At 39.6% G+C, this 24,630-nt stretch overlaps 1 protein-coding gene across 3 annotated transcripts in view; it reads right to left on the reverse strand.

Moving 5' to 3' along the window:
* Positions 1 to 22,972, reverse strand: part of Adtrp (androgen dependent TFPI regulating protein) — a 61,317-nt gene extending 38,345 nt beyond the window's left edge. The window contains exons 1-4 of one of the 3 annotated variants that reach the window (XM_090356485.1): positions 22,825 to 22,972; positions 21,975 to 22,203; positions 11,923 to 12,057; positions 9,247 to 9,348 (exon numbers count right to left, since the gene is read on the reverse strand). In XM_090356485.1, the coding sequence (XP_090212611.1) occupies positions 9,247 to 9,348; positions 11,923 to 12,057; positions 21,975 to 22,127 (390 nt within the window). In that variant the 5' untranslated portion in view covers positions 22,128 to 22,203; positions 22,825 to 22,972. Of the gene's footprint in view, positions 1 to 9,246; positions 9,349 to 11,922; positions 12,058 to 21,974; positions 22,204 to 22,764 lie in introns of all 3 variants that reach the window. The other 2 variants (XM_090356486.1, XM_090356487.1) reach the window with 2 other exon arrangements.
* Positions 22,973 to 24,630: the final 1,658 nt, after the last annotated feature.

Raw genomic sequence — 24,630 nt, forward strand, 5'->3', positions numbered from 1 at the left:
AGAAATTGAGATGGACCTTTTTTTCTTTTTGACCTTCATTAGTATTCTTCTGTTTTAATGCAGCCTCTTTGATAAACCACAGAAAATCACTGGGTAATAGAATTTTGGAAGGTTACTTTTGAGCACACATTGGAAATGCTCTAAATTGGGGGTGAAAAGGAAAGACAAAGCAAGCCAACTTGTATCATCCTGGTTCTTGCTGTCCAGAAATGAGGAAAGCGGGGTGAAGGCTTGATTATATAAAATCCCGTATTGGACCTGTACTCCTTTGGCAATTCAGTTTTAGTCTCTCTCCTGTTTACCTTTAAGACTCTCTATGGAGCAGAAGGGCTTTCTTGTCATGTTTCAGGCAATTCTGCTGGCTAATCCCAGGTTAGCTGGAGGAGAGTCCCATCTACCTTTGGTTGACAAATGAGAGCAGTGAAAAACAGGGTGACATCAAATGCTCCCACACATTGGGTCCACTCATAACACCTTAACTACTAACCCGGAAAGTCTATTCAGGTAGAACACAAGGAGTGGTGAGTAATTCCCTCATTAAAAAAATAATTATTATTAAGGAGCGGTACAAAGTTGTAAATAATTGGTATACATCCATAAGTCTGATGAGTGGTTCCCTTTGTATTCCTGCTAAGAAGCTTTAGTACATATTCAGCAATGCTTTGAACAAAATGTGGCCTTTCTAGACTTCACACCCTCCTCTCCCTAGATAACAGGATATAATATCTTTCAACATGTTCAGGTTCAGAAGACAGTTTCATTTCTTTTTCCCAGGTAGACCCAGGTGCTATGGTTTGAATACAATTTTTTTTCACCAAAAGTCATGTTGAAATTTGTTTGTTAGTGTGGCAGAGTTGGGAGTGGGCCCCTTCAGAAAGATTAATGTCATTCTCAAGCAAACTAGATTAGTTCTTCTGAGAGTGGGCATGGGCTGATTCACAGACTCATTGGTGGTTCCTTGGTCCTCCCTTTCCTTTTTTTTTTTTTTTAATTGTATAGAGGGGTTACAGTTACATTCTTCAGGTAGTATGTGCATTACTTTTCACATATTAATACCACTTCTCATGTTTTTGTCCACATTTTCCTCCTCCACCCCCTTCTAATCATCTTGCTTTTCCCCCCTTCTCTTTCCTATTTCAAATAATCAAATAAACATATATACAATATACCAGATAACAAAGTCAGATACAGTAACAACATGAGATTAACTAAAGGATAAAAAAAGAGAAGAGAAATAACATAGTACATTCAGAACAACAATCAAACAAGATAAAGCTTTTGTTTCCATATCTTGGATCCAGATCCTTTCATTTAGTCTCATCCTATATGAGCTTATGTATCTAGGTTTTGCATTATTGTAATCCTCTGCTAGGAGAGTCCTAGATGTATACTAATTACTACAAATGAGGGAAACCATTGAGCCTATGTTCCTTTGAGTCTGGCTTACTTCACTTAATATGATTTTTCTAAGTCTTTCCATTTCTTACAAATGGGGCGATGTTGTTCTTTCTGACAGCAGCAAAGAATTTAATTGTGTATAAATAACACATCTTTTTAATCCACTCATCAACTGAGGGACATCTGGGTTGGTTCCATATCTTTGCTATGGTAAATAGTGCTACAATGAACATTGTTGTGCTAGTGGATTTAGTGTGTCCATGTTTCTGGACGTTTGTGTAAATGCCAAGTAGTGGAATTGCTGGGTCATAGGGGAGCTCTATGTTCCATCTTTTGAGGAATCGCCATACTGCTTTCCATAGTGGTTGAACAAGTTTGCACTCCCACCAACAGTGTAGTAGTGATCCCTCTTGGCCACATCCCCGCCAGCATCTGTTGTTATTCGTTTTCTTGATCCTGGCCATTCTAATAAGAGTGAGGTGGAATCTCAAAGTTGTTTTGATTTGCATTTCTTTTATGACCAGAAATGTTGAACATTTCTTCATGAGTCTATAGGCCATTCTTATTTCCTCTTCAGAGAAGTCTCTCCTTAAGTCTTTAGCCCATCTTTTAATGGGATGGTTGTTTCTTTGAATATTTGTTTTGGAGAGATTCAATTTTTAAAAGTGTAGATACATTTTAGATATGAGGTCTTTGTCTATTGTATGGTTAGCGAAGATCTTCTCCCACTCTATTTAACTTACTAGCTATGTCCTTTGCCATAACAGAAGCTGTGCAATTTAATGCAGTCCCATTTGTCCAAACTTTCTTTAATTTGTTGTTTCTGGGTCTTTATTAAGAAAGTCCCGCTCCATCTTGAGATGCATCTTGCTGTTCTAATGCTATGGAATGCCACCCACACCTGATATGAGCATGAAGGATCTCAGCTGTGATCACTCAACTGTGCAACATCACTGCCAAAGATACCCCTTTTCTTTATGAATTTCCTAGCCACAAGGATTCTTCAATCGTGACAGAAATAAACTACACCTCAGTCTAGAGAAGAAAATGGGAGAGCAGTTTAATGGTACAACAGAGAGGTCAGAGAAGACTCAATGCAAAATGACTACATTTGAGAACATGAATCAAAGATATTTTCCACATCTTATGGGAGGTGTTACACCGAGCCTCAGTTTCCCCTTTGGTAAGGGGATTCATTTGTGGAGGAGAAAGCATATGAGCTCTCTAATTCCAGCTTCATGTTTGGGTCTTTAGAAATTTTGGGCTGTGTGATAGCAACTAGAATACTGACGGACTACTGAGACACATAATATCAGCAAATAAAGCAAAATAGTTATTTTAACTACATGTTAGATATTTTTGTCCCTTGATCTTATCCTGGAAAACAGAACTTATTAGAGGAAACTTAACGTATCTTTTCAGAATTACTGTTTGTTTTTTAAAAGTAGAACTTTAAATTCTGGGAAAGTTCCTAGCTTACCTTGTAAACTGTGTTTCTTTTTTATTTTATTTCATTGAAAAGGTGATATGCAACAAAAACATGAAAAGGGGTATCAATGTGTGAGAAGTAATGTACCTACTATGTGGCAAATGTAACTGTAACCCCTCAATACATTACAATAAAAAACAAATTAAACACTGGAAAAAAGAAAAAGTTAAATGCGGAGGGCTTATAGTTACCTAAGTCAGGTAATGAGCACATTTCTTTTTGTTCAATGTTACCCCCCTCTCTCATTTTCTCCCATCCCCCCGCCATGACTCCTTTCCCACCCCCAAGTTGTAAAGTTCATTTCCAACACAGTATCTAGTGAGTTTCATTGTTGGTTCACCCTTGTCCCACCATTTCTGTAATTCCCCTTTCCTTCCCCAAATCAGATAAACTTATACACAAGGCAAAGGGTACAAAAATAAAATTTTAAAAAAGAAAACAGTGATAGCAGGAACTAAACCATAAACCAAAGGGGATGAGAAAGAAAGAAAGAAAGAAAGAAAGAAAGAAAGAAAGAAAGAAAGAAAGAAAGAAAGAAAGAAAGAAAGAGCTGCAAAGAGTATACTAGAAAACCCTCTTTTGTTCCATTTCTTGGAGTTCATTTTGAGAGCATCATTTTATATACACATATACTACCATCTTCCAAATCCTCCCCTGTTTCACTCTAATTACATTTGTAGGCAAAGACAACTCCAAGTTCAAAACACTCTGCCAATATTCCATAGTTAACATTCATGCTAGTCCACATTTTCCCTCTGTACTAATCTCCTGTTCTTTCTCTCTTTGATATCCATGCTTTTGTCCAATTGAGTATATTGGGTTGTGCAGTATTCTCCTTAAACCTCATGTTCATTTCAAAACCTCAGAGTACCACCTTGTTTGGAAACAGATGCAGACGCAATGAACGAAAGAGATTCTAAACTGGTGTTCATACCAAAAAAAGAGACAAAGCGGTACATGCATATAGAGGCATCCAAGCAAAGAGACTCACATTGGGAGAAAACTCCATGTGATGACAGAGGCAGTGAATGGTGTGTTGGGTCAAGAAGACAAGAATTGGGGCCAGGAGTTTGGCCTAGTGGTTAAAGTGCTTGCCTAGCATGCACCAAGGCCCGGGTTCGATTCCTCGGTACCACATACATAGAAAAAAGCTGGAAGTGGTGCTATGGCTCAAGTGGTAGAGCTCTAGCCTTGAGAAAAGTCCAAGGACAGTGCTCAGGCCCTGAGTTCAAGCTCCATCACAGGCAAAAAAAAAAAAAAAAAGAAGACAAGAATTGCTGGTCACACTAGATGCTAATGGAAAGACATAAAACAGATTTTCTTCAAAGAATGACTTGAGAGGGCATGGCTCTCCTAGAAACTTTGATTTCAGAATGTCTGAAATCAAGACTAGTCTACACATTGTGTTTCTGTTGATTTCAACCATTGAATGAGCATTTTGGTACCACATCTCTAGGAACGCAGTATATTTATCTTATCACCAATGCCCTCAGCTCTCCTGGGCTAGGCCACTTCCCTGCTTTGGCTTATTAGTCCTTCTACTTATACACCACTTGCTTATTTTCCATCTGTTTGTAGAAATCTGGTTCAACTCTCTACCTCATCATCTTTTCCTACTCGTTGCATCACGAAGTGGTTTTTTCCTCTGAAATGAATACCCATGCCATTTATTGAAACCTATTTTGTACTTACTGTGGTACACTATAGCTTATTATTTGATATTTTAATGTTTATAGGAAGGGATCCTTTATTATATTTTAAACATGATTTATGATTGGTAATTCAGATGTACATATTATATGATGGTAAAATAGTAATAAGAAAATAACATACTGAAAATAGGAATTTTGGATAGACAAATTTAAAAAGCTTAGTTTCCTGATTTTTTTTTTTGGTTATATTTAAATAATGATTGTACTGGCAGTGGGGAGGGAGGGAGGGAGGGAGGGAGGGAGGGAGGGACAGAGAGAGAGAGAGAGAGAGAGAGAGAGAGAGAGAGAGAGAGAAAGAGAGAGAGAGAGAGAGAGAGCATGTGCCAAGAGACAGATATCATCCTTCAAAAGCATGCCTCAGTGACCTGCTTCATATAGCCAGGTCCTATCTTTGAATAGGCCATTCAGCTAGCACTCTCTGATGATCCATCAGCCATCAATACCACCACCAACTATGGGTAAAAGTCTTCAATACCTAGCTTTTCAGGAGAGTACTTCTTACCAAACCACATCAATGTCACACGTGGTGGTGCTTCCAGTCATTCTCCAAGTGAATAAATGACAACATGTTCAGACACTGAGTAGCTGTCTTTGGTACTTTTTCATTTAAAGAACCAGCGAAAGGCTATCCTTACACAGCAGACTATTTTGAAGCACTCATTAATATCAGTGATGTATTTTTGTTTCTCTGCCTCTTACTCTGGAAGGAGAGCTGGACACTAGATCCTGGCTGGGAATTCTTACATGTATTCATGATTCATACTTAATGTAGTCCCTGGCAGTTTGTAAAGCACGTGAGCACTCATTCTTAATAACCGTGCGCCATCTTCAAATGCAGAGGAGCTCTGAAGGAAAGCTCTGATCTATTTCATTCCTCCATTGGGGGTAGGGGAAGAGGATACCTGAACAATTTGGGTTGATTCCCTAGAGAAATAATTTCCACCATTCCCCTTCAGTTAGGATCTGATACTTTTCTCAGATACTAAGAGTTCTCTTCCTGCTATTTTAATCTGTCTGCTCTGGTTCTATCTTTAGCAAGCGTTTAGATAAGACCTGAAGAGTTAATGTTTTCCTGGCAAAACCAGGTGGAATACTTTGCTGTTCTTTCCCTTCTTTTATGAAGACTGGAGAACTGCTTAGCAATAAAACAGTCAGGTTGATCTACTTTAGCTAAGACAGCCAGGCGCAAATGGGAAGTCCTCTGTCAGAGAAGACAGCCTTGTTCATAGTGGATGCAATCGTCTCGTTGATGTTTCTATTTTGGTTGACTACATAATAAGGGTGGGTAATTGTCCATTAGACAGAACAGCCAGTTTTGAAGGGTTCTGTTGCAACGATGAGCTCCAGATGAGTTAGAAAGGTTGGGCTAAGAGGATTTCAAAAAATGGGTTAGTTATGAAGTGTCTAGAACCTCACCTTGTCAAAGGGGAAAGTGCCATTTCTGAACTTGATGACTACTATTATAAATGGCACACAAAAAAACTATTCCTGAACTATGGCTGGAATAACAAACACAAGGAGTGTCATGAATGGAAATAGCTTTCAACATGGAATAACTGTTGCAGTATAAGATAATAGTTACTAAACTGTATAGTGGAAAATGGAACAATATAGAAATTGATACCCTTGAAGAGCAGGCCTGGGCTCATACAGAAGCAAGTGTTACCAAATGTCCAGTGAGATAGCCCACTGCCACCTTGGATGCCACATCCTGTCCACTCTTTTTGGTTGTCATGAAAGGGCACCAGTAATATACAGGAAGAGTTAACAATTTAGAGCTCATGACAACTATTTCTCTACTCTGATGACTACTTGAGTTCATTTATGAAAAGAAAAGATTTATTGTGATCAATTGTTCCCATTGTTTTAAGGCTTAGGGAGAAGCATCATGGCAGGAATGTAAGGTAGAGCAAAATCTCATAAATCATCAAGACAAGGAAATAAAAAGAGGAAGAGAAAGATGCTGGGATCCCACTAATCTCCCTTGGGGCTCAAAGTCAATGTTCTAAAGGCTTCCTATAGGTAGACCTCACCTCTTAAAGGTCTGACAATCTGCCAAGAGCACCAACTGTTAATATGCGTACTTTTGGAGAAACACTTTACATCCAAACTATAATACCCAGTTAGCAACCATTTTTCTATAGTACTTGACATTAGTGTGTGAGGAAAATAACATTTCTTAAAGCAATAGATCAAGAGAATTTAATAAGGAAGGACAGAGAAGGTCTAGAATAAGAGAGTACGCAAGAGAAGCTTGACATGTAGCTACCATGGTACACAATTTGGAGCTGACACGAAAGGAAAGAAGGACGTTTGGAGATGACTGCATTAGAGACACCCCAAGCCAGTTTTGCTGATACTGATGGTTTTCTGCCCCTAGAAGTGGCTCTATTGCGAATTTCTCCAATGCAGTTAAGAGAAATACTGAAGCACTGGGATCTGACCCAAAACAGTCTGCCTCTTCTTCTCCTTGAATCACAATTAACCCCACCCCGACTCCTGTCTCTTTCTCCCTAAGTGACTTGTCTGACCAAAGAGCCATCCAGGTGGTAAAAACAGAAAGATTTAAGGATATATCCATGGTATAGGATACGCCTTGATAATTAGTTCGTGGATATGCTGCATTATCCAGTTCTATGCCTCAAAAGTGATCAACAGTCCATATGCTTGTTTATTTAGCAAGGTCACAAATACTGGGCAGCACATTCATAACTATTTGGAAGAAATCCAGGCATACATCAATGTAAAAAATAGATCCCCAAAGAAGCAGCTTGTAGTTGTGGCATGAAAACTACTAGATGAACTCACAAACCCTGGAGAAGATGCTTCATATATGCATTCAGCCTCAGATAAAAGGCACTTTCAAGACTCTGCCTTTTGGTTATTTTACTTAATATCTAGCTCAGCCAAATATTTCCAATTACTTTACTTTCTCAGAGGTTGACTTATTAGCATACAGATGGGAATTTGGGGTTTTTTAAAGTCAAAATTCTCACTTTGCTATGCTAATTAATCAGGCAAAATGACATCCCATTGATTGGTGAGTTGTGAAATGAGATGAAACCACACATTCTGTACTAAACTATGTAACAAAGGCAACAAAGAGAGACTTATCTCTGATTACAGTCCTCGCTGTGCCTTGGATGGATGAGCTAAGTGGCTCCAGGCAAGGCACTTACCCTCATAGCTATTTTATTTATAAAAATCAAGATTGTAGTAGTTGCTAAAGGCATGTGAATGAAATTAACTAATAATTTAGGGACTTGTCTACTTTCTGTAGTATGACATGACATCAAAAACTATAGACTTAGTCTCTACCTGAGCATCTCATTAAATACATGAATAAAGTACTTCAGAATTTCAACTTGTGCATGGAGGGCCATTCCTGAGAGGTAGGGTTTATTTAATGCATAAATGTTGGTCTTGAAAACTGAATTAGGTTGGAGCTAAAGCATCTTATCTGGTGAATGATCAGTAGAAAAAGGAGAAACATTTAAAGTAAAGTAAGTTTGGTTGTTTTTTTTGTTTGTTTTATTTTTTGCCAGTCCTGGGGCTTGAACTCAGGGCCTGAGCACTGTCCTTGGGGTTTCTCAAGGCTAGGGCTTTGCCACTTGAGCCACAACACCACTTCCAACTTTTTCCTATGTATGTGGTACACTGAGGAATCGAGCCCAGGTCTTTATGAATGTTAGGCAGGCACTCTACCACTAGGCCTAAAGTAAGATTTTTTTAAAATCTGGATTGGGGAACATAGGAAACACATTAATGGATTGAATTGCTCTATTCAGCTTTGATAATCATGTAAGGCATAGAAGGGTCTATGGGCAGAAGAAAGTCTCTGTCAACTTGGAACCCTAATGTGATTCCTCTTGGCTTTTAAAGTACCTTTCTATCTATAATCTAAAACCTCCTTTCAAACTCCTGACTAATTTGAATGTCCCTTTGTTGACGGTTGAAAAGCTTAGTTCAGAGTTCAAACAAACACCTGGGATATCTAGTGCTTAGGACCCAGGCCCAATCTTCTGATAGAGACCTGAAGAGCCTCCTTCTGCCCTGATTGTCCGAATCATTGCTATTGGTTTAGGATTCCAGTGGCCTAGACATCACAGAGCAGATTCTGTTTACTATTTAGCTCATGAGTGAATAAATAATACCTGACTAAGTAAATGCATAGAAATGCCTAAGTAAAAATATGGCACAGTCCTGAAGAAGAGTGAGTAAAGGAGCCCCTGGCTCCTTAGGATACTATATGGATATTGGGTTGGGTTTTATGTCAAGCTAGCTTTATTTCCTTCCTAGATTGGGATTTAATTATTTATTAAGGATGGCAGGTACTTCCTTTACAGGGTTCCAACTAACTAAATGTTATCTGTCCTTTTGGTTGTGTGTTTTACAATATCTTCCTGAGCCACATGACAGTCATATCTGGACAGGTCGGTTTGCAGTGGACTCGCAGCTACAATATTAGATTCTGTTTATCTCACACCTACAATGTGTTCTCTAAATAAACAGTGTCAGGATGAGGAGAAGGGGTAGATGGGATATTTGGAGTGGAGGACTGCTTTGTAAACATGAATAAGATACTTCAGACTTTCTCATAGAGAGACCACTGGCTTTCTATGTTTCCTTAATTTGCCTTTCACTTACCATTGCATGATTCAGCCAAACTGGAAAGACGTTATCCAGGGCCTTGGGGTAAATGAGATTTCGATCATAAAGAAAGAGGCTCCAGAACACCAAAAATACAAACTAGAAAGTGAAACACACACACAAAAATCAAATCATTAGTTTTGTTTTCCAATCAGAGCTTTCTGAGATCACCAAGAAAACATAGCAAAATCAGTGTCTGTTTTAAGGTTATTTGTACATACCTCATAGGAATGTAAATTAAAGAGGCAAATGATTATTGCCGAATTACACTCTCTGTTCTCTTTGGGAATTCTGGTAGCTAAAAGCCTGCTTGACTGCTTGGGGTCTGATCATATGAAACACTCTTACTGGTCTCAGAATAGATTCTGTTTACTATTTAAACCATCTAAGCACTGAAGTAAGTAAATAACACACGACTGACATGAATAAATAAGTGTAAATAAATAAATAATGTAAATAAATGTTAAAAATGTAAATAAATATAATGTTCTGGTGAGTTGGGAATCTACTTTTTTGCATGGCAGGCTGGCTTCTTGCTCCTTTAAGTCTGTACCAAAGATACTGAGAGTGGGGTCCATAGAATAGCATGGGGCATACATACTCTTTCCCCATCTCTCTTTGCTTTTATTTTTTTTTGTGTAACTATCCTGAGGCTCAAACTCATGGCCTGAGCTTTAGTGATCAATATTATCACTCTACTTCTTAAGCCACAGCTCTACCACTAATGTATATGGCGGGGGGAGGGGAGGGATGTTTGGCTAATTGAATATAAGGGTCTCATAGATTTTCTTGCCCAGGCTGGCTTCAAACCTTGAATCTTAGATATCAGCCTCCTGAGTAGCTAGGATTATAAGCATGAGAGACCAGTGCCCAGCTTTTAAAGTAGGCGTAACAAGGAAAAACAGAGGAGAGAGAATGCTAAATGACAAGCCTCTAGAATCATTATTCCCTATCTAGGTAAATGAGGGCTAGATTTTTTCAAGGCTCATCCCCATCTATGGCACTCCTGAGTATCTTTGTCAAAGCATCTCTACCCTGTATTAATAAAGCCAAACACACGATGGGGATGGGGAACTAACAAACCGCCGATCTTACCTCTTCCTGGCATTTCATGGGCCTAATTTCTTTTTTTTTCATATAATTTTTATTGTAATTAATAGAAAGGTTACATGATATTTGCCAGATAGGAGGTGCATTAATTTGATACCCTTTCACATGTCTTGATCCCCAATTTTCATGGGCCTAATTTCTAAGCTTTAAAAATAAACAAATTCTTGATCATTTTAAAAACTTGATCTTTAGGAAATTTTCTGAGCATGGAAGTGGAGGTATTCTGTAAAGGAAACTAGTATGCAAATGTTTGCTTTATCTGAGAGCTCACTAGTGTTTGGACAGATTTATTTTGCATTTCGTTTTGATCAATCAGAATTAAAAAAAAAGGGGGGGGAGTACAATGGGAAAAGGTAGTCATTTTTAATCACGGGATCACGGGTTCTTCAGGGTAGCCAGAATGTGGGCTATGGATGTATTAGCCTTGTAGCTGATGAAAGGGAATGCAAGCAAGGCCATAACACTGTGACCACACAAGCTAACAAGCTTATGGTGCCTGGCATCTGTCTGAGGCCAGTTCATTCAGCATAGCGAATGAGAGATTTATTGTCTGCTCTTCACTAGGCTGTCTTTCTCTCCTAGATTGTCTTTTCCATGTGCCAACTCTGAATGCTTCTTATATTTAATATTCTACTTGATGGTTTCCCACTTGTACAAGTAAGATATGTTTATGGTAGCAAACAAAACAATGAATAAATGAAAAAAAATCACTTCTCTACTGTTTGGCCTCCATTCTCATCACACTGGCACAATCAAAGTTGTCTCAGTTGTGCAGTCCTCTCTATAGCTGTGGGGGATTGGCTCCAAGAATCCTCATCAAGGGTTAAATTCCCTTTTATAAAATGGCATATTGCCATTATATTATGTTATTATAGTCTATTCTATTATTATTGTTTTTGTTACTATACAAAATGGTATGATATTGTCATTATTACCTTAAATCCCTTCTATATTATTTATAATACCTAACATAATAGAGTTATATTAGAATGTTTTAACTGTATTTTTTTTGTTTTAACACTCTCATGACTTTATTCAAAACACAGTTGCACCAAAGTAGTCAAACTTTTAAGGACAAATTCTTGGAAAAACTTAACATTATATACATACGGCCATACAAAAAGCAATATAACAGGACCCAAAACTTCGACAAGACATAAACCTATCCTTACTTATTTGCATGAAAATACCACCCACAGAGCTAAGGAAGTTTAACTGTATTTTTATTGTCATATTGTTTTCTGTTTATCCAGTTTTGGTTCACAGTATGTATGGATTGCTGACTATATATATTGTGGTTAAGAAAATTCCTTCAAGTTTCCTCATGATGCAGCAATAAGGACCTAGCATCAAGCTTTCACCAAGATACAAGATTAATAATAAAGCTGATGAGAAATCTATTCCTCCAGACCCTTGGTGATGTGGTGGCAATCTTCATACAGAACACATTTGCAGATGCAATTGGTCTGATCTACAACAATGAGTTTCCACAGAGTTGCCTAGGAAAAGAGCCTGTCTGTTTGTATATGTCAATTCTACTCGATGTACATCTTGGTAACTTACGGTGGATATAGGAAAAGCCAGTGTGGTAAAAAGCAGATCTCTGAAGGCAGTTATGAATTTAATGTCTTTTCTTCCTTGAATTCTTTTCAGTACATCATCCAAGCAGGCGACCCCAAAGAAAATGGCCTGCAAGAGCTAAATTCATTACAACAAATGAGGACATTTTCATTTGCTTTAATTAATACATTCTTCCTGGATATAAACCCGCATTCCTCTGGGAGCAATGTTAGTTTTAGAAAAAAAGGGGCTACTGGGCTGTTTTGATTGGGAGCCAATTCAATAGCTTGGCTTCCAGCTCATTGGGCCCTGACCTTGCTCACTAAAACTGATTGAGGTGATTTGTTTAGGGGATAATAATGTGTACAGTATTTTGTGTAATGGATTTGAGCTGAAGTGGAAAACCAAACAAAGAGTCAGCTTACAAGGAGGATGTAATGAGATAAGATATAGCTGTACATAGATAGGATGAGTCCATCGAAAGCACCTGGGCAAAGAGCCAGCTTCAGTGCTGGCATGGCCAGGTATCTTGCTAGAAAGAAAAATGCCTAGGGTGGAACTCTTACTAGGAAAACATGAACAAGGGTCAAAGGGTCAAAGGCATTGGATGGAGCTCTATGGTGGAAGATACACACAATTGTTTCTGCTTTAGCAGGAGGAGGGGCCACTGTTCCTCTTTCACTAAAGTTGCTTTCTGAAGGCGTTGATGAGCCCTTAAATCCTGTGGATTTATGTCCACAGGATAGAACCAGGAAGCCATGATATCTGATACGCTATTTGAAGTTCTAGGAGGTCCATTGAGGCAAAAGAGGAGCAAAAGGAAGTACAGGTTTAGTGTCTCTTCTCTGAAATAAATTGGGAACAGGGATATTTCAGATTTAGAAAATGGTTTTCCAGAGTTTTGGGATATTTGCATTTACATATACATAATCAGATAGCTTAGGGAGGAGACGCAAGTCACAAAATTCATTATGTTTCTTAGCCTGAAGGTACATTTGTACAATAATTTCAACAATTTCGTACACGAAATCAACTTTCATGATGTGAAATCTTCCACTTGTGGTGTCAGGCAGGTGCTGGAAATGTTTGGATTTTGGAGCATTGCAAATGTCACTTTTTTAAAACTGCAGTGTGACGTGGAAAGCAAAACACTGCCAATGTTCCGTGTTTTTCACAATACCACGACTTCTACCTTGAGGGCTACGGAGTCACAAATACAAAGCATATGTTGGTTTTGAATTCTGTTCACAAGCCAAGCAGTGCTTAGGAATTCTGCATGGCTACACAAGAAGTGGTCTGAGCTCTGTTCTTAGAGTATAAGACAAGAACGTGCTAGAACCCACAGCGAGCTGAGTGAATGATCAAATTGACTGTTGGGGAACAAGGTCTGAACTCTGGGAAAGATCTTGCAGAATTGACCTCTTGAAACTTCCTAGGCCGAGGGGCAAGCGGGAGAGGTTAGAGATGTGAATTCAGCTACTTCTCCAACATGGGTCCTAAGACCTGCAGCATCACATTGCCTAGGAGATTTTCAGAAATGCATGACCTTTCCTTTCTCTATCCCTGTCCCTCCCTGTTCACTGAAATTGGGATCACACTCTCTGAAATAAGGCTCCAAGATAGTTCAAGTTCTCCGGGGGGGGGGGGGTTACTAAAAGTCCTAGAACTCCTGGATTAGACATAAATGTATCACTCAAACATCTTACTGATTGACTTTAATAACCGACTTTTGTTCATCATTTGTTATTTGTTATGTGCCAGGCACTGAACTAGGGTGTGTGTGTGTGTGTGTGTGTGTGTGTGCACACGCTAGTACTTCAGCTTAGCTCTCACTTTTGGCTTTTTGTTTTCCAGTCATGGGGCTTGAGCTCTAGGCCTGGGTGTTGTCCCTGAGCGCTGCATCTCAAGGCTACCGCCCTACCCCTTGAGCCATAGTGCCACTTCCAGTTTTCTGGTGATTAATTGGAGATGAGTCTCATGGACTTTTTAGTGCCTGGCCTGGCTTTGAACCGCAATCCTCAGATCTCAGCCTCCTCAGTAGCTAGGATGACAGGCATGAGCCACTGGTGCCTGGCTATTTTCAGCTTTAATTGCAAACAAGTCTCACAGACCTTTCTGCATGGCTGGCTTTGAACCACAAGCCTCAGATTTTTAGCCTGGTTAGCAGCTAATTTTCAATTCTCATAACAACCTAATGGTTGCTATTATCAACCTAACTGGCTATTAGCAACCTACAGCCACTATAAAACCACCATTTTATAGACCAGGTGACTCAAGTGCAGAGATAGAAACAAGCTTGTTTAAGGTTGCAGAGTTTGAGTCTGGTTCTTGAGCTAGACTTTCATATATGATTGCATGTCTATGAACAGTTCACCAAAAAAAAAAAATTCACTGTAGGAAGTCAGAAGGCAGAATTATCTCTAGGTTGAAAAATTAACAACTACAAGAGCAGTGATGCTTGACTTTTACTCCCCAAGATTCTTCTTGGTCCTGGGAGGACAGCCTCAGTACTGGAGTTTGAACACAGAGTCTCATGTTTGCTTAGCTGGTGCTCTACTAAGTGAGCCATGCCTCCATTTTAGCTTCTTGGTGGTTATTTTGGAAATGAAATCTATTACAGACTTGTCTGCCCAGGGTTGCTTTCAATTGTGAGCCTGCAAATCTCAGTCTCCTGAGTAGCTAGGATTCTAGGCCCAGCAGAATATATATATATATATATATATATATATATATATATATATATATATATATATATATATATATATCTGAAGTTATTCTAGTCCTAAACTGGTGACATCCACCTATCTAAAGAAATCTTGTATTTGGAAATTTATACCCGCAGATCCCACGAGAGATAGAACCAAGTAGGTGTAGGTGTTGAATCTTCATTTATAATAAAATTAAGGAAGAGGTGGGGGGAGAAAAAAGAGGTGGAAAAGAAGGAAGAAGAGGTGGAGAAGGAGGAAGGAGAAGGAGGATAGAGAAAAAGGAAGAGGAAGGAGATGGAGATGAGGAGGAGGGACAAGTGAAGGAGGAGGAGCAAGAACAAGAAGAGGAGGAGGGGAAGAGGGAAGGAAAGAGGAAAGAGGAGAAAGAGGAAAGAGAGGTAGAGAGAAGAGTGCAGAGGAGAGGAGGAGAGAGTAGACGTGAGAAGTGGAAATGAGAAGAAAAATTCTGGGAAAATATTTTCATCTAAAAGATGGAAGGGAGCAAGAGAACAGCCAAGAAAGCAGAGAATGATCAGGGGGAAGAAAACAGAGACTAGACAAGAACCCCATAGTCCATAAGAGAAGAAGAAGCTTCACACCAGAAGAGGGCCCTGGTTTTAACTATTTGTTATTGCTGTTGGGACTTTCAGTATTCAGCCTGTAAGGACTGCGTAATTTGGATGTCAACTCATTGGCCTTTAGACGTTCCGTCCCCACCCCAACCCATCTCTGCTCACACAGCTCTCATCTAACCCCTAGTTTCACTTCTATATGCTCAGGCCACAGAGGCAGCTGCTTTATTTAGCATGGGGCTGGGCCTGAGGCTGAGCCTGGGTAAGGGGCCTCCTCTGTTCTGTCAACACAGCAGTTAATCACAGCCTGAGCTCTGCCGCCTCTTTCCTCTTTGGGAACAAGACTGCCTTCACGTGCGAAGTTTATGTGACTGTCTGAGGCCAGAGCTCCCTAGAGCCACTGGGAGTCAAGGGAACTCTTTCTTGTGCTCTTCCTAGTCAGATCGAGGAGATGAATATGTATATATATATATATATATATATATATATATATTCATATTGCTCTGGTGCTCTGCGGTTTCTCCATCAATAAAACAAGTTATCTAGTGTGAACTTGCTCTCCACCTCTTGGCTTTTTTGTGGACTCACAAGCATATGCCATATCGTCAGGTGCCAATAGTGTGTGGGCAGGATCACAGCCAAGGCTGGCCTGTCATCATCTGTATCAACAAGCTACCTGTGGGAGCTCCTCACCAGGGCTCTAGAAAGAGGCGCCAGGGGGTTGTGAAGGTGAGAGCTAGGGCATACAGCATCCAGGAACATGAGACAGCATGAGTTGGAGAATGCAGAGGGTGAGATGCCATAAACCCAAAGAGAGACTTCAGGGGGTCTCAGGGTTGAGGCCAACATTAACTCAGCTCATCCAGGTTATCCGTGGCTTGCTCATTCTCCCAAAACAATACAATAACAGTGTTTATATCTGCACAGAGAAAGCCAAGTGCCAGTGGCTCCTGTCTGTAATCCTAGCTACTCAGGAGGCTGAGATCAGAAGATCTCAGTACCAGCACAGGAAACACACAACGCTTACACATACACACAACAGAGAGATCAATTTTGAGAGAATGGGTTAGCTCACAAATCTGGAAAACTAATGCCTTATCAATCACTCAAAACGTGATCATGTTTAGAGTTTTTTTTTTCTCTTCCCTCTAGTGCTTGGTATTGAATTCAGGTCTTTGCTCTTGTTAGACAAGTGGTCTACTACTTGGTCTATGCTCCACTTTCGCGCTGTTTATTTTGCAGATAGGGTCTCATGCTTTACCCCAGGAAACTCAGACTATAATGTTCTTATCCCCTCCTGGCCAGTAGCGGGACCAGAGATCTGTACCATCAGGCTTGCTCTGAGGCAGTCATTAAGGAGGTAATCAAGTAAAATGAATATGTACAAGAGGCCATTAGCCAACAGGACTGGTTCTCATAGGACATGGGCACTTAAGGAGAGACCATGAGAAGACATTTGCACAGGTCAAGGAAAGGGATTCAGAAGAAACTAGCCTTACTGGATCCTTGATTTCAGACTTGCAGTTCCCAGAGCTGTGAGATAAAACTCGTCCATTTTTAAGTTACCCAGCCAGTGGCAATTGGTTACTGCATTCCTAACAGACTACATAATGACATTGAATGACAGAAATAATTGGCCTTCTTTTAAAACCTCTCAACAAAATTACTATCATCTCCATTTCTCACCTATTTTGATTGCCTGGGAAAGGAGCTTTCAGTCTATCTCCCTGTTTAATTTTATTTAGGCCTGCCACTCTGCCACTCTCATCTTTTCTCCTGATTCTCCCATAATTCTGCTCCAGTTGAGTGTTCTATGCCTTTCCCTGAAACTCTGCTCTTCTAAGTTTGTTCATTTTCGTTGTCGCCTTACAAATATAACCACCAGTGATAGAGATGAATTTACATTAAAAACAAAAACTAGTGCAATTTAAGGAACTGTAGCTAAGGGATGTACTGGTTCTACATTCTGAGTCTTCACAACTCAACAAAAATCTTAAAATCATCATAGCAACATAGCCTTTCTGATCCATCAAGTCTGGTCTTAAAGCCAGAATCATCTTAAAGTCTCCCAGGACATGAGAATTCCATTTGCAAAATGATTCTGGAGCGGGAGATCCCAGAAATTCTCTGAGCAAGACATTACAACACTTTATGAGTGAGTCAAGTAAGACAGCACAGGGCTCTGGCTTGGCTGGGACTTTCTAGTCCTCTCTTTCAGCAATGAGGTAATCCTGCAGTGAAAAGCTATTCCAGAACAAAAGAGCAACTAGGGCTGGCAGAGAAAAGGGTTCATGTCTCAGTGGTGGTGGGGGAGGGGAACGGGGTGTTCTCTGTAGAGGACAGAAGTCTATCTGCATTAATACCTAGAATACTATTTCACTGCTCATTCATATGCATTTAGTTGAAGTAGGAAATCGAGATAAGAGAATGAAATAAAGAACACAGGAGAAGAAATGTGGAAAGACACTATCTGAAATGAGAAGAAAACAATGAGAAAAAACTCCCAAAACATCATGAGATGGGGCTCTGGTGGCTACTGTAATCTTAGCTACTAAGGACACTGAAATCTGAGTATTGCAGTTCAAAGCCAACCCAAGAAAGGAAAGCCAGTGAGACTCTTACCTTCAATTAACCACCAAGAAACTGGAAGTGGCACTGTGGCTTAAAGTGGTAGGGTGCCAGCCTTGAGTGCAAAAGCTCAAGGACAGTATCCAGGCCCTCAGTTCATGCCCCACAACCCACAAAGCAAAACAAAACAAGTACATACACACACATACATACATACACATATATATATACAAATGTATACGGTTATGTTTGTGCATATATGCATATACATGTATATATTTGTATGTATGTATATATAATGAATGACAAAAATATATATCGTGATTATATATCATATTTATATCATGACAAAAATAAATGTTATGAAGTAGCTTAGGAAGAACTATTAAAATGCTTAGCCGATGTGTATAGATAACTCACTTGAGTAGGATGTCTTGAGACAGACTAGCTTACAGGTGTAATAGGGCTTGTAGACAGTGGCTCATATCTATTAGAATCATGTTCTGGCTGTCAATAGCCTAAATCAAGTTCCATAGCACACCCAGTTAGATACCCTGATTTCTATTACACTCAATGAAGGCCAGAACCAACTGGGTGTTACCATGCCTGTATTAAAAATGAGGGAAAGACAGACAGGAATAAGAGGGAAATAAAGAGGAGGTGAAAAGGATGAGGGGAAGGAATATTTTTGTACATTTACTACTGATACAATAAATTCTTTGAGAAATGGAGGCAGGAATTCTGAAACATACCAGACAGATCTCACTGAGTCTGCTCTGGTAACATCTGGAGAGGGAGAGCAGGAGGATTAAGTAGGCCAGAGGAAGCTGATGGTGGCAGACATCCGATTTCATCTGGCCCTTTGGGGAGTTCTGGTGCTGAGCAGGCCCTTCAAAATTGTCCTGAAGCATCTGGGTTGATTCCATTTGTTGGCTATTGTAAAAACTGCTGCAGTCTCTGTTATATGTATAGACCCACCACAGTGCCGTCTGTCATAGCCTGCTCAATAAGCAATAGCTACTTTAGGAAGCCAGGGTGATTATTATTGTTGTGCAATCAATCTTAACCCTGTCTGAGAGTTCTAACATTAGCCATAAACCATTAATGGTCTGACAGTCATGTTTAAAAGTAACATGTATAAATGCATTAACTTGATGGTGGAAATTATGGGTTCCTTCAAGTATGGAAGTTGGTGCTATCATTTAAAAGGAATGCCATCTTCTCACGATTTACAGGCTGCCTTGGAGTTTGGGCTATTAAAGGATGTCTTTGGACCATTTCTTCCCCATTCCTTGTTTCTGAGGACCTCTATGGTAATGCCATCTTTGGAGCTTGAGGGAAATTAGATTAGAGCTGCTGATGGCTTTGGAAGTTTTCCAAGGAAGACAGCTTTATGAGTGAGAATGGGAAGGTCTTGTTTCTGTTCACAAAGGGAGACAGGGAATATGAGGTCTGAGGAGCTTGCCCCCAGATTTTCCTGAGATCCCAGTTATATGGCATTGTCTCTGACTATGTTTCAGAATGAAGTTTGGTTTCAAAAGGGGGAAATCTCAGCAAGCCCAGTGCACCTGCAGGTCAGGTTGTTGTGGTTAAATATCCTCTTGTGAGCAATTTATGCCTACCCCTGCGACAAAACAAGGAGGAACTGTCAGCTAATAGGATTAACAAGAACCTAGAAAATAAAATTCCTGGTTTTGATCAAGTTAAGAGTTTGATCGGAAGTTTAAGACTCACATATGAGGAAGGAAATTGATTAGATAATATTAAACAGAGACAGAGATCCTATCATGGGGAAGGGAGGGGAAGGAGAGAAGAAGAAGGAGAGAGAGAGAGAAAGGAAGAGGGAGAGGGAAAGAGAGGAGCAGCAAACTTGGCCTGAAGTTAGTCAGCAAGGACTTTTAGGAAGACTATGAGATTTCAAGGAAAAGAAATGAGAGCAGGAGTCTATGGACCTGAGACAAATGCTTTTCAGCCTCCCTGGAAAAGTGGACCTGAGGCTGGGTCATTAGGAGAGCTACCAAATCTGGGATTGATTCTTTAAAGCAAGGAATCCACTGACATTTTCGGATCAGCCCAACATAATTTTTAATGAGGTCATGGTATTAAAATAAATTGACACTGAATAGAGCTTTGAGAAGACTCTGGAATCTGGATGATGAGTGAAGAGTGAGGATCAACCAGATAGAGACATAAGAATCTGGAATGGGAAACCTGGAAATATCAGAGAAGAAGGGATGCATGCACCTGTACCTGGCAGAAGAAAGAACTAATGGGATTTGCCAGTTGACAAGTTAGGAAAGCAAAAGATTAGATCAATACCCATATATGGTTGTATTATTGACAAGGTCTTAGGAAATGAAGGCTTTGTAGCACATAAATGAGCTAGAATTAAGATGTCAGGGAATTGGCTTACATTAATAGGGGCTAATAAGTCTATCACAACTCCATGTTTGTTTGTTTTTTGTTTTAATGTTAATAGCCAAGTTTGAAGTGAGAGCCTAGTGCAGGCGTGACTTGCTTAGTTGGATGATACTCTTCCACTTTAACCACATCTCCCATCCTGGTTTTCACTGGTAATTTTGGAGAAAGACTCACATGGACTTTTCTGCCAGGCACTGACTGTGAATCTCAGTCCTCTGAATCTCAGTTCTCTGAATCTCAGCCTCCTGAGTTGCTAGGATTACAGATATGAACTACCACCACAGACTTCATTACATTTCTATGAGGTTGAACACATATTGGATTTGACTAGAGAATCAATACTTGCCCTCTTCCACTTAGTGGGTGTTGCAACAATAGTTCTTTGTTTTTTCTGTGCTGATCCTTGGGCTTAACTTTGGGGCCTAGATGTTGCCTCTGAGCTTTTATGCTTAAACAAGGCTTAAGCTCCTACCACATGAGCCACGACTCTACTTCTGGCATTTTGCAGGTTAATTGGATTAAAGGGTCTCATGGACTTTCATGCCCAGGCTGGCTTCAAGTATGGATCCTAAAATCTCAGCCTCCTTCTGAGTAGCTAGACTTATAATCATGAGATACTTCACCCAGATTTTTTTATAGAAAACCAATAAGAGATAGACTTTACTGAAAAACTAAAGCACTCAGCATTCCACAAAAGTAGGTCTTTTATTTTGTTTTCTATTCATTTTTCTCAAAAAATTCTAGACTGGCAACAAGCAGTCACCTTGTATTTTCCAACACACTGGAGCTATGTTCGGAGCTCAACTTTTTCAGAGTAAAATCAAGAGACCAGGAAATGCTCATAAGAAGGAGATAATTAATGCCTCTAGGCCTCATTAGTTTGAGGTTTCATCACTTTTTTCCTCCTATACATTTTAGCATTTCTTTTTTTCTGACCCACAGATAAACTCTCCTTGCCAGATGAGGAAGGATTATGATGCAAAAGGCATGGAATATTCTACAATCATTTTTATTCAACTGTGTGTGGTCAGCTAGGTTAAGAAGACAAGAAAAGATTAAGTTCTAAAGCTGATTTTTAAATGGCTGCAAATTCGTGTTTGCTACTCAGTGGGGGTGATTTTTGTCCTTTCAAATGGAATTTGAGCCTATAAAAAATTGAAGTGGGAGCTGAACATGGAAAAATATGTTTGCTTTTCTTAGATAAATCTGTTAGTCTGTGTGTGTTGTAAGATGGCATTATTCTTCCATTGGAAATAACACTTCCTACACAACTTGCTGCCTTCTGCCACTGTGCCTTCTCTTCAAAGACTCTCCTATACAAAGTTCAAAATCTCTTGCATTTGTCGTCGATCCAATGGTGAAATTAAGACTTTGGTCCCTAGATGAGTTCCAGGATGAGATTGTTTTCAAAATAGCATTAATAATCAGCCAGGGCTGAGGATGTAGTGAGGTGGTAGAATACTTGTCTAACACGTGAGAAGCTCTGTTCTTGATTCTCAGCATTGGCATAAATAAAAGTATTACCCCACACCCATGCCAGATCCTATAACAAGTATTGACAATAAACAGGTAAACAAATCACATAACACAGTCAGCCCAATAGTTACAGATAACTTACAAAATGGATGTTCACAGGGAAATTAAATCATAAAGACAAAACTTACAGCAAAGGAAACAGCAGACAAGCAATAGAATTCTGGATTTAGTAAAATCCAGAAATGATATAAGGAGAAGAAAATGATTTGGGTAAATAAATTTGGTTCCTTGTGTGAGAATATAGACTTACCAGATTCAGGAGTGTCAAGTACTTGGACTGTACACCATCTTGAAAGAGTTTTAATCTCTCGTGATCTGTTCCATGTTGTGGGATGTAGTAATTCAGGAAGATATACCAGTTTAAGACAAGAAAGTGGTATATGCATGTTGATGTTTTCGTCATGGCGACTTCTGATCAGTACACGGTGTTCTGTGGCGTCCTATGAGTTCAAGCCTAATGTCTTATGTGGGCTGAAGAGCTGAAAAACACACCCATCTGGGATTCAGTTCCAACAAAGGCTGGACTTTGATTCTCTCTAAAGCAATTATCCTAATGAAATTCAGGGCAAGAATTATTGCCAGTTTTCATATATCTATATATCTCTGTAATAATAATCTGTAGATCTGTGTGTTTCAACATTAAGCTTTGAAGAATGAAGCAAAAGCTGTCCTTTGTCCTGGAGTTGGTGATGTGATTAAGTGACCTTAATCACATCTAATAATCTAATATGTGACCTTCTTAGATACAAACAGTATCTAGTCAAGAAAAACAAAGAACTTTTTTCTTTTCACCTGGAATTAAACACTTAGGTGTTTAAGGCATGCATGCAGGAAGGCAAGGAGAAAGGAAAAGTCATATTTTGCTCTTGAGATTTTTGAGGACCCATAAAGACTGGAACAGCCTTTGATCCTCCAGGAAACAGAACCAAAGATCAGTCTGTTTCTCTCTGTCTCTGTCTCTGTCTCTGCCCTCCTCTCTCTTACTCTTACTCTCATACCTTTACATTAGAAAACTAAGAGTTCTCAGAAGCTGCATTTACCTAGATATTTCTGTGGCCAGAGGGAAGAAGCCGATGGGAAAATTGCCATAGCACAAATACCTGAGTGTAGACATAGCTGAGAGGGAGTCAGAATGTCTGTGCTGCCCTGGAGGTGACAAGACATGATTTGGCTGGGCAGAGTAGAGAACTCTGCTGCAGTCTCCAGGCTCAGCAACCTCGGCAGAAGGGGACCAGGAGCTCTGTGAGGCCTTGTGACATCATTCACTGGTTGCTCTGGGCAACTGACTCAGTTGAACAAATTCCTTAGAGAACTGTTCCCAGCACCATTCCGTAAGTCTCTACTTGGTGTTGGTGTTATTGACAATTTCAGCAAGTCTTATAAGAACCCAGAGAAAGAACTACAGAGGGAACATAGAGGTCTAAACCGAAGCAAAACTAAACCCACCGAGTTAAGTACCAAACATCAGGAGCTGCTCATAGGAGGAGAGCAGACAGAGCCAGCAATAGAACCAGTGTGGCTAAGCCATCGTCTTTCAGGACAGCTATAACAAAACACACATTTGGGGACTTATAAAGCTTTTATTACAGGCCTGAGGGGTAGAAGTCAATAATCAAGGTCCTGGCAGATTCAGTGTCTGGTGATAGATCACTTTGGGTTCATAGACGGGGCCTTTTCACAGTGTCCCCACATGGAGGAATGGGAACAACAAGCTCTTTACGCTTCTTCTCTGTGGCACTAATCCCATTCAGGGTTCTGCTGCATGATCCGATCACTTCCCTCAAATCCTAGCATTTCTCACCATCACCTTTGAACAGACACAAAGATTCAGATCCTAATATGTCATTACCAAAGGAGAGAGTGATCCAAGACACAGGTGACATAATACTGTCACACAAAACAGCTTGGAATAAAACTGCAAATGATAAGCAGAAGAGACATTATTTGCCAGGCATTGTTGCAAGCACTTTACATACATTAACTCATTTAAGTCAGCACTATAAACTTACTACTAAAAGCAAACATTTCATGACCAGTGGAGGGGGCGGTCAGAGCTGAGGTGTGAGCTGTGTATCTATCACAAATTATTAATAATAATAGGATCAGTGTATATATTCTAACTCAGTATGTCCTTCTGCTGAGTCCCTTTTATTCCTTTATTCTTCTCATTAGAAAAATTCAAGAAAAGATTTTTAAAAGTTTTGAAAACCGATGCATGAGTGCACTAATTGGTGCATGAGTTCCTATGCTACGTCTCCTTTAGCATAACTTGTTTTCATTGAGACATCATAGATTTACTGAGTTTATCCATTTATGTAAAAAACAAGCATAACTAAGTCTACACAAATAGGTAAAGACTGAGACAAACATGGAAAAGAATGGAAGACATAAACCCAAATTTTTGATATGTGTGTCCAAACACTGCTAGACACATTTTTTTGGCATTTTTTTCACAAAAGCCCTAGATGAAGCATATTTGTAAGGGATTAAATGTTTGGCACTAGTATTCAGTTAATTGTCAGCATTTTAATAAATAGCAATATAAAATCTATACATAGGAAAACTTGTATAAAAGCATACACTCTAAACTCATCTATATCTCCTAATAAGCCTTCCATAAAAGTATTGCCAAAAGAAAACTCTAAATTGTGATCATATTCACAACAATTTGTTTACCAGTTGAATAACCAGATGCATTTTCATGAAGATGCCTGCTCACTTCTCCCTGACCAAGAAACCAGGTGGAGCTTTGGAAAGCACACAATATCATAAACTAATGCATATGAAATCTGCCCTTTCATCAATAATTTGGAAGACTCGTGTCCTATTGAGGAATAATTGGAGCAAAGTGAGAATTGTTCACTGAAGCAATTTTAACGAAACAAACCAGACTCACATTTAACTAT

This window comes from Megascapheus bottae, chromosome 22 (genome assembly GCF_031878675.1).
Source record: "Megascapheus bottae isolate mThoBot1 chromosome 22, mThoBot2.hap1, whole genome shotgun sequence".
Classification (NCBI taxonomy): domain Eukaryota; kingdom Metazoa; phylum Chordata; class Mammalia; order Rodentia; family Geomyidae; genus Megascapheus; species Megascapheus bottae.